Here is an 11121-nt window from a genome sequence, read left to right on the forward strand (position 1 = left end):
AATCTAGCCTTATATTTATCAATGAATTCGTCAAGTTTCAATTTCTTTTTGAATATCTATTTGCATTCTAAAGGCTTGTTACCCGGAGGTAAATCAATTAACTCCCACGTATGATTTTGCATTATAGAACTTATCTCACTATGAATAGCTTCTTTCCAATGCGGTGATTTCGGTGTAGACATTGCTTCATCGAAAGTCTTTGGATCATTTTCTGCCATATAGGTTAGAAAATCTAGGCCAAATGTCTTGGAAGTCCGAGCCTTTTACTACGCCTTGATTCTTCCTTATTTGAAGCTCCGTTTGTAGTTTCATACGTTCTGTTATTAGAACTCGTATTTTCCTTATCTTTGCAAGGAAAGATATTTTCAAAGAAAGTTGCATTCCTTAATTCGATTATGGTTCCCTCATGTACGTCTTGTATTTCAAATTTGTGTACAAGAATTGATATACACTACTATTATTGACGTATCCAATAAATATGCAATCTATCATTTTTGGACCAATTTTCATTTGTTTAGGCTTAGGTATCTCAACTTTAATCAAACACCCCCACACTTTCAAGTATTGGTAAGATGGAGGATGACCTTTCCATAATTCATACGGGGTCTCTTCCATTTTCTTAAGGGGTATTTTATTAAGAAAACTATTTGCCGTTAAAATAGCCTCCCCTCACATGTTCTGTGGTAAACTCGAATTTATTAACATGACATTCATCATTTCTTTAAGTGTTCGATTTTTGTGTTCAGCAACACCATTCGATTGATGAGAGTAAAGTGATGTTGTTTGATGAACAATTCCATGTTCGGAACAAAAGTCTTCAAATGGTTCCTCTTATTCACCTCCTCTATTACTACGAACATTCTTTGTTCGTTTTTCAAGTTGTGTTTCAACTTCAACCTTATAGGTTTTGAATATATTTAGAGCTTCGTCTTTACTTCTCAAAAGAAAGACATAACAAAACTTTATATAATCATCAATAAATGTTACATAGTATTTCTTATCACCTTACGTTTGTACAAATTTTAGATTGCATATATCGCTCTGGATCAATTTAAGAAGAGTTATGTTCCTTTGTATTGAATGAAGCGGTGTTTTAGTCAATTTTGCTTCAATACATATCTCACATTTATGATTATGATCAATTTTATGCGCCAGAATTAAACTTTGATTCATTAGTTTGCGCAACGATTTGTAATTCATATGTCCTAATCGACTATGCCAGAAATATGAAGGTTCAAGCAAGTAAACTGAATTTATAGTTTTATTCATAACGACTTGCTAAGGTACAATTGTAAGAACGTTAAACTTGAACATTCCATCACACATGTATTATTTTTCTACATACATCTTATTCTTAGACAACACAAATTTATTTGATATAAATAAAAGTTTAAAATCATTCTTGCTAGTAGAGACCTGAACACTAAATTCTTTTGTATATCCAACACATGTAGGACATTGCTGAGAACGAGTTTTTTTTCGGATGTCATCTTCAAGGTGACTTTGCCTTGTCCTTCAACTTTGGAACTTGCAGAATTCCCCATGTATAGTTGTTCCCCATTCAATTCTTGATAGTTGGAGAACATTGCCTTGTCCGCACACACATGGCGAGAAGCGCCGGTGTCAATCTACCATTCTCTAGTATTTTCAATCATATTGCATTCGGACACTACTGCAGATAAACTCATTTCTTGCAGCCGGTCGGATAGAGTGTCATTTGTAACCATGTAGGTTTGAGCATTCTTCTTTGGCTTTCAACATTTACGTTCTCTTTGAACTTCTTTGCTTTCTTAGAATTATCTCTTCGTGGTACATTGCCAGAGATTTTTTCGTTTATTGTTGACAACCCGTTGTTTTGTTTCAACAAAGTTTGCTCCAAGTTGGTCAAGAGGTTTCCTTTCATTTTTCCTTTTGTCTTTTTCAATTCTCAAGCAGACGATCAATTCTTCTAAATTCATTTCCTTACGTTTGTGCTTGAAATAATTTTTGAAATCTCTCCACAAAAGAGGGAGTTTCTCAATGATGGCAGCCACTTGAAATGATTCTCTTAGTTCCATCTTTTCGGCATGTATATCGTGCAATAGAACTTGAATTTCTTGTACTTGACTTATCACCGTTCTGATATCTACCATCTTGTAGTCCAAAAACTTGCCAACGATGAACTTTTTAGTTTCGGCATCCTCAATCTTATATTTATTTTGCAAAGATTCTTATAGATCCTTGACCGAGTCTTTTGAACTATACACTCCATATAATGTATTGTCCAACCCGTTCAGTATGTAATTTTTGCACAGAAAGGCCGAGTGCTTCCATGTATCCAACGCAATAATCAATGCAATATTATTTTCCCCCATTGTATGGTTGGCGCGATTTTCTTTAGGAATTTTGCTAAATTGAGGGTAGTGAGATAGAACAACATCTTTTGTTGCAATCTTTTAAAATCCACACCTCCAAATTTTTTCTATTTTTCACCATGCGGGATTGAAGTAGTTTGTATTGGTATCACCATCGGAGCCACATTATTTGCTCTAGGCAAGACCAAAATTTCCCTTCCGATTTGACTTGTATTAGCCTCAACGGAATTCATTTTTATTACACAAACAAAAGTTCAACAAAGTAAAATTGATGTTGGTGGAGGAATAGTACACAAAATACTATTCAAACAGAGTAAGGTTTGTCTACAACCAACCACAAAGAAACACAATTTGCCTTAAGTTTGTTGGGGCAACATATAGAAACGGGCGATGTTTGGGTTGGTTTTTGATAAATTGTTTAACAAGTTTTAACCCACAGGAACGTAATCAAAGCACAATCTAATATGAACGAAAAATTTGATAGAGTTTCAGTATATTAAAATGTAAAATATAACCAAAAGAAGGAGTAGAAAATGAGAATCAATCCAAGACGAGTGGTTTACTCTTTCCTTAAGACAAATTGCCCCGCAACGGTGCTCATGGTGAACAGTACTTGTCTTCCAAGATAAAATGTATTCACAACTTGTGTTGCTAGCACTTCAAACCACAAGAAATCAACGAATTTTCAACAGAACTTCCCATCTAAAAAGGAAGTATGCAAACAATACAATAAAGGAGAAAGAAGAGAATTGCAAGAGAAGAATGGGTGCTTTATGCAATTGGTGTATCCCAAATGGACATCCAAAGGCCTCTATTTATAGAGGATGAAGCGGTGTGGTGAAATCTCGCAAACCAAACCATGCAACTTTACGAACAGAGACACTAGTTCATTTCGCTATGCACTCGCTTGAGCGACAAAAACAGTGAACTTTTTGCTCGCCTTTCGCTCGAGCGATAATCGAGAGACGACGACGCTGTCGCTCGAGCGAATATCGAGCGACAACCATTTCCTCCATTTTTTCCTTCCAACTTTGGACCGCAATTTTTTCGTACATCCGAAATTGGTTTTGAGACTCCAAATATACTACGATGATCTGCTCAACGAGTAGAATAAGTTGATCTATTTACTTTTATAATTTGATCATTAGATCGAATCAGAATATTTGACCGAGGTTGAGACGAAGTCACACCTTTTATACTTAATTTTCTTTTGATTTTTCAACCAATTTCTAACATCCAAAAGGGTTTATCGATTGGATGAACGAAGGCCCTGCATGTGAGTGGAGGAGCTCTTAACAAACAAACAGATTTTGTTAGTGGGTACCGACTATGGGTTGTCAACGCGAGATAGTTCTTGGCGAGAGGAGGCGTTAGCTGGATTTTATGGATGGCGGCGGAGTTGGCTGTTTTTGGATTTAGAACAAATTGTGGTGTGATTTGCTTGCTGGTATTGAGTGGTAGCAGTGACGTGAATTGCAGGGCGTGGGCGATGGTGGTTCTGTAAAATCGATAGACGGTGGGGAGTTTTTGGTAATTAACTATTTTGTACATGGGTGGTTCAGTCGTAATTTGTGGGCTAATGAAGATGGTGACTGGGTTTGGGAGGATTATACGATGGTGGTGGGAGGATTATGTGGTAGTGGTGACTAGTTGTATGGTTGTATGGATCTATTAATTGTGGGTAGCGATTTTTGTGAATGGGCGTTGAGGCAGTTTACCATGAGATCATGCGTGAGGTAGTTATTGTTTGTGGTATTTTTTATTTTATTTTTTGTTAATTCGTAGACTTCGTTTTATGTTTTCGATGATGGGGAGTTTGGATGAAAATGTGGGATGCAGTGGGGTTAGGTTTGAGGAAATTTGGGGTGTTGGAAAGTTGTAGGGATCTAGATGATGGGCTGAATATATGTCTATTGTAATAGATGAAGTATTGAATTTACTGGACTGTCAATGAAGGATCTGTTAACTGTTGGCATGGTGAAGATTGTAGGGGGTTGCAGTGACGATTTCAAGTTGTGGAGAATGACAAATTGCTGGAGGTAAATTTTAGGTATCATGAACTTCACAGCAGCAATTTTGGAATTTGATGAAGATGTCGCTAGGAGTCGTTGGACTATGGTTTTTATTATTGAATCCAGGTTTAGTTTTGATACCAAATTTGAAGGAGATTGAGTTGAAAAATGGTATTCCAACAAAGAACTTATAGGTAGTAGCAGAGGAGAAGATAACCAGCAGAGGAGAAAAACACAACGAGAAGAAGAAGCAGGGCAGAGAAGAAGAAGAAGAAGACAACAAGAATGAGGGGGAAGGAAGAACGGGAGATAAAGGGGGAGGAACCTAGAAAAGAAGAGATCAAATGGGAAGACATGGAATGGAGATACGTTGGCTGCAAGCCAAAACCAATTTCAATAATTCATATTTATCAACTAATTTTTCATGTTCAATACAAGCCATATGAATGGAGAAATCAACAAACCAAGAAAGTAAATGGGTTTGGGCTAACCCAATATTACGAGCCCAATAACAAAACATAAAAATATAGGATGATGTCCACATCATTGTGTTATAACATTTACAATATTAACTAGTGCATCATAGAAAACAATATTTGTAGGTAGATTATAATCTACAAGTTTAACGTTTAGAATCAGGGCTGGCCCCGAGAATTTAGTGGCCCTAGGCGACTAATTAACATGAGGTCCTCAAACATAATTTTTTTAAATGTGTGAAAACATTTAAATAAATTATATTTTTATATTAAAATGAAGATTTTTGCAATTTAAAATATAGATTAGCCAAACAAAATCTCTCTCAACCTTTTTATTCCTCTTTCTTTTGGCATATCCAGATTCAAATTTTCTTATAGAGATAGAGCAGTAGAACCTAACAAATGAGTGTAATTTAAAAATTTCCAAACTTCTTCGAATGAAAGGATTCAGAAATCAACATGTAAGAAAAAACCCATAATGTGTAGTTACAAAGAAAAAGAAAAATCCCATTGAGAAAATAACACGTTATATATTCCTATTTCTAATGTTTGGAAATCTTTATCGGTATAGAACTCAAAATCTGAACCCTAGTAGAAAATGCTGAGGCAAATTTAAACATAAAATCTGAAAATGTATAGGAAAGCAAATGTTTATTAATAATTTCTAATTAACTAGGAAAACATATTAAGGACAGAATACTAAAAGCTCTGTATAAACATCCTATGAACATTATCTCATTTTCCTAAAAATTAAAAATTTTCCTGCATCATTTACTCTGTATCTTTACACTTCTACCATGGCTCCTCTATATAATAGATGTTCAGTACATTTGTGTTTGAATTCCTTGAACTCTCAACTGATTGCACAAGGAAGAAAACATATTATTCTACATGTTTCCCCTCTTTATGGCTCCTTCTTGACATTTTTAGTGTCATGATTTCAAAACTATTTCCTAGTGTGGGTAATAATAATTATAAGCCAAGTTTAGTTTACGAGTACTTATGCTTTTCTTATTATTGAGAATGCTTTAGGGACTTTGCAGATCTTCATAATATGATTTCTTTTAAGCCTTTTAGAGTTGAATCTAAACTCGAAAATGTTCATTGTCAAAATCCCGATAGACAATTTTCAATTTTAAATAACTTTTAAAGTTGAATTTTAATGGTAATAGCTTGACAGATTACCATTGCTTATTATTCCCACCTAAACAAAAACCCCTAATTCACAAAATCAAGAAGAAAAAAACACACCCCTAATCCACAAAAACAAGAAACAAATAACAACAACAAGAATCCAGGAATCAAAGTAAATTCAAAATACAAAAAGCATATTGAAAAAGAAAACCCCAAGATAGAAAGAAACCTGAAATAGAGCCCTAGTCAATGCCGGATTCTAAATGAGATTTCTCCTTGCTTCTTGTTGATTCGGATTCTAAACGAGATTTCTCCTCGCTTGTTGTTGGTTTGGCTCTCTATCAATGCCTTCTCGGTTTCCTTTTCAGTGATTGGATGTGTTTTGGATTTGGCAGGATTTGGGCCTATTTATATTTTTATAAGGCACCTTGATTTTTGAGGCCCAAGGCAATGGCCTGGTCTGCCTTAGGCCAGGGCCAACCTTGTTTAGAATCATTAATGCTATAATTCATTGTGAAATTGTAAATGAATCGTATCTTTGGGGATTTTTAAGTGAGTCCAATACTGACTTGGTGGCGAAGAGAAAGAATGGGACAGCATTTTTCTTTGGACCGAGTTGTGTGCACAGCATGGCACACAGATCGGTTCACAGCCCCCTCACATCGAGGGGGCAGCCGATTAAAAAAATGGGCGTGGGCCCCCTCGACGGTGAGGGGGCTGTAACTGTACAACACCTTTTGGTGTTGTACAAGTAAGTTAATCTTTTTTCTTTATAGACTCTCAATTATCAATGCACTTTTTGGATGGACATCGTTTTAAATGATCTTTAAGGTGTTGTACAAGTAGGTTAATCTTTTTTCTTTTTAGACTCTCAATTATCAATGCACTTTTTGGATGGACATCGTTTTAAATGATTTTTAAAGAGTAATGTTATATACCCCCACTAAAATTACAACCATAATATAAGTGGCACTAAATGATAGGTTAAATGAAATATGTAATTAAATGAGCTATTTAATTCAACCTACCAATTAATATCATATTAGAGCAACATAAACTAAATTGAGGTTGCAATTTCAATGGAGTTAAATAGCATTATTCATTCTTAAATGGCAAAGACAAAAGGTTAAAAATATTTTCGGATTTCAGGCGCTCCGACCCGTACTATACCCAATCATTTACCTGGGCCGGACCTAAGCCCAAACTGTGGGCTCCTTTACCAATTACGAAGCACCAGCTATATATATTCCTTCAAAGCTATTAGGGTTTCTCTAGCAGCGGCTCGAAGCGCCGGGAAAAAAAAATTCAGTGTTACAGCGGCGGTAAAAATGGTGGAAAAGGGCAGCAAGGCAAGGAAAGAGGAAGTCGTGGCAAGGGAATATACAATCAACCTCCATAAACGCCTGCACGGATGGTATTTCCTCTACCTCTTCTATAAATATATATTAGACTGTGAATAACTGTTCATAAATACATAGATGTGTATGTTGAATATGTGCGTGCATTTACTTCGGATTTTACTTGTAAAGTGTATTAGTTGTTTAGATCTGTATTGTCTTGTTATCACGTTCCGATTGGATTATTGGGATCATTTTTAGTGTTAACTGTTTCATTTTCCTATCTTCTTTTTAATTTGTTTCTATTTTTATCAAATTTCTGTGGTCCAAAAACATGTAATGTTATATTTTAGGTTAAAATTTTAAAATTTCTCATCATTTTTGCCTGTGCTTTTTTTTATAAAAAAAATTCTGTCTGCTACTTTGTAGTGTGTGAAAGTCTTCTAAATATTTGGTTGGAGTTAAAACTGTTGTGTCGATGGGAAAGAACTGTATGAACCGATTGGTTCTTAATCTTTTACAAATTGGACAAAAAAAATTTGTTTTTTGGTGTTAATTTTGATTGAGGACAATATTTCATGAGCACTATTATTTTCTATTAATATATATTGCAGTTTCTCCTTAGTTGCTGCAATTCAGAATTTACAAAATAGGAACTCGAATGTAAATATTCCAAACATCTTTCAATATAGTCATAATGATACGATAAACACCGGAATCCGAATATGGTGCAGTTTTCTGATTATCTTGTTATATGTGTTTTATGTCTCTTTTACCGAGATGCCCACTTCTCTCTCTCTCTCTCTCTCTCTCTTTTTGGGTTATGTAATGACATTCATATCTGTGTATCTGTTTAGTATGCTTAGTGATTTCATTCTTTCTTTCTTTTTTTATCTGCAGCAGACTAGTTGGTGTGTATTTGGCCATGAGTTTGAGGAACTGTGTTTATACATGAACATACATTGTTATGTGATGCCTGTAAATGTTGGAACAATGACAACTGCATAAAATGTCCTAAATCGTATAGGCTGCTGCATGGAAAAAAAATGTTATCAAGTCCTAAATTTCAGGGTGATAGGCATCCATTTCTTGTTCGATCAAATTACAGACTGTTTAATCACCGAAAGATAACTTTTTAATAATTGTTAAAAGCCATCATATTCCCGCTTGTTCCAGGTTTTACTTTACAAATTCCTTTTGACAACTTCATTATATTTCTGTATCTGATTGTGTCGTTTGGATAAAATTCATTATGTTGTGGATCTTTGAACAGCACCTTCAAGAAGAAGGCTCCAAAAGCCATTAAGGAAATCAGGAAGTTCGCCCAAAAGGCTATGGGCACAACTGATGTAAGAGTTGATGTGAAGTTGAACAAACAAATCTGGAGCCGTGGAATCCGAAGCGTTCCAAGAAGAATCCGTGTCCGCATTGCACGCAAAAGAAATGACGATGAAGATGCTAAGGAGGAGCTTTACTCCTTGGTAACTGTTGCTGAAATTCCCGAGGGAGGTCTTAAGGGTTTAGGCACTCAAGTCATTGAGGATGAAGAATAAATTTATTTTTCCGTTTCAAGTGTTTACTCAAGTCAAGGTTTTGGTGTAACAGTAAATTGTTGAGACAAATGGACCTTTGTTTCCTCTTCGTATAATGACAAGATTCACTTCAATGGATGCTGTCATGTGGTTTATGAATGCATTTCAACCCTGTTTTAGACACATTATGATTCTTGAATTGATATGATTTTGTTTGTATTGGTAGGTCATTGATTAAATTTGAATCCATATCAAGAGAATTATTCATTAAACTACGATTTTTCTATGTAGATCATTGATTAAATTTGAATCCATATCAAGAGAATTATTCATTAAACTACGATTTTTCTATGCACGCAATCTGCTAGGAACTGCTAGTCTGCTATGTTACTTAGCCCTGTTAGATTTAGGTAGAAATAAGGTCTTTAGGAGATTACGATAAAAATTGATTGAACGAGGGGGGTTGAAAAGTTGAGGGTACAATGAAATATGTTGTTAAAATTATGTTGATTTTGATTTTGATTTTAATTCAATTTTTTAAGTTGAACGACATTATTGACATACAATGCGAGGGGTTTGGGGCTCTTCTATTTAATTTACGAACAAATACTTTTAAACGTGACTGGAGTTTTATAAAAAGTTTATGCTCAATAATTTTATACCCTTCAGTTTTTGTATAGTTTAGGATGTGTTTAATTGTAAACATGGAAAGAAAATAAGTTCTAAGTAATTTAGATGTTTAAAATTTATTTAAATGTAATTATTAATTAAATGTGTTTGATTTATTTGTACGTTTTTTATTGGTGGGTAGGTGAGAGTGAGAGTGAAATATTCGAAAAATGAAAATTTACTTCCCCCGAAATAAAATATTTTCTTTATTTTTTAAGAAAATGTGATTAGATGATCAACTTTTAAAAAATATTTTTCATAAGAAAAATGTCAATTAAACATTCTATAAGTAGGAACTTGGGTGAAAAGTGATATTTTTTTATGAAAAATAAGGTCAATCAAACATTTTCAATTAATAATAAAATATTTTGTACGTAAATTTAAATTAATTTATTTTTTTACTTGATGATCACACATCCTTAAAAAAGTTATTATTCAAAATAAAAATTATCTCCAATTTCTCTTTTATAATGGTTATCAAATAGGGGGGAACCGTAATGACAATTTAAATATAAAGCGTGACATCAAACTAGTAGCAACTTGTAAATTGTTGGTCAATGATACAATTTTTTTGGAAGAAATTGTAATATAATTTTTTGAAAGCGCCTTATTACCAAGAAACGCATATTCTATTTTGAGATCCTAAAAGGCGACATCACTGGTGAGACTGGGCGAATTGACACCAGGTAATTTACGGCTAGACTGTGGTAGGAATTACTCTCGTTTGGCCCCCGTTAAATTTCATTACATTACATTTTTCTCTCTTTTATTTTTAACTACACAATCTTCCATAAAATAATATTACATGTAAATCGAAAACTTTTCATTTTTTTTTTAAACCGCTCATTTTTTTTAAAAAAAAAACACTATTCTACAAATTTTCATTTCTAGAAAATGGAATCCAAACAGGAGCTTAAATCGTTATTTAAATTCAAGTCAATTTTAAGTTTTAACCATATATTTTATAAAATTTACAATTTTCCTTTTTTTTATCACTCATTCTATTTATTTTTCATTAAAGGATACTTAGTACAAAACGTCCATACCTTTTAATATTATTGTACAAAACGTCTATACCTTTTATTTTGACATTTTCACCTTCAATTACCAAAAATGTCTTTTTTCATCCAATTTCTCGATAAAATAATGTAAATAACAAATATAACACCATATTTAAATACAAAAAAAAAAATTTAAGAGCAAATTGCAATTATACTCCTAAACTTGTTAAAAAATCGCAAATAATTCAAATAAACCATTAAAAGGATAATTAATATAAAACGTTTATTCCTTTCAATATTATTATGCAAAATGTCATTACCTTTCATTTTTTGATATATTCATCCTCATTTTTCACATTTCATTGTGGAAATCATTATTTCCATCCATTTTTTCAATTAAAAACAGTAAAATAACGAAGATACCCTACTATTTAAATAAAATAAAAATAAATAACAAATTGTAAAAATCATTATTTGAAATTTAATTGTACATTTTTGAAAAATTGGGTAGTGTAGTTGCAATTTGTTCTTTATTTTTTTTTAAATTTAAATATAGAGTATATTCGTCACTTTACAGCTTTTAATTGAGAAAATGGATGAAAACGA

General features: G+C 33.4%; 1 protein-coding gene and 1 long non-coding RNA gene across 2 annotated transcripts in view; one reads left to right on the top strand and one right to left on the bottom strand.

Annotated features, from left to right (window-relative positions):
* The window catches only part of LOC111411672, a 10682-nt gene extending 4344 nt beyond the window's left edge, over positions 1-6338 (bottom strand). The window contains exon 1 of the long non-coding RNA XR_002705872.1: positions 6206-6338. This is a non-coding gene — a long non-coding RNA (uncharacterized LOC111411672). The remainder of the gene's footprint in view (positions 1-6205) is intronic.
* Positions 6339-7221: 883 nt separating this feature from the next.
* Positions 7222-9064, top strand: LOC111411673 (60S ribosomal protein L31). Its single transcript, XM_023042228.1, has 2 exons — positions 7222-7390; positions 8587-9064. Exons 1-2 carry the CDS (start codon positions 7305-7307, stop codon positions 8864-8866), a joined length of 366 nt encoding a protein of 121 aa, XP_022897996.1. The 5' UTR covers positions 7222-7304; the 3' UTR covers positions 8867-9064.
* The last annotated feature ends 2057 nt before the right edge of the window (positions 9065-11121 follow it).

The sequence above is a fragment of the Olea europaea genome, chromosome 16, assembly GCF_002742605.1.
Source record: "Olea europaea var. sylvestris chromosome 16, O_europaea_v1, whole genome shotgun sequence".
Taxonomy (NCBI): domain Eukaryota; kingdom Viridiplantae; phylum Streptophyta; class Magnoliopsida; order Lamiales; family Oleaceae; genus Olea; species Olea europaea.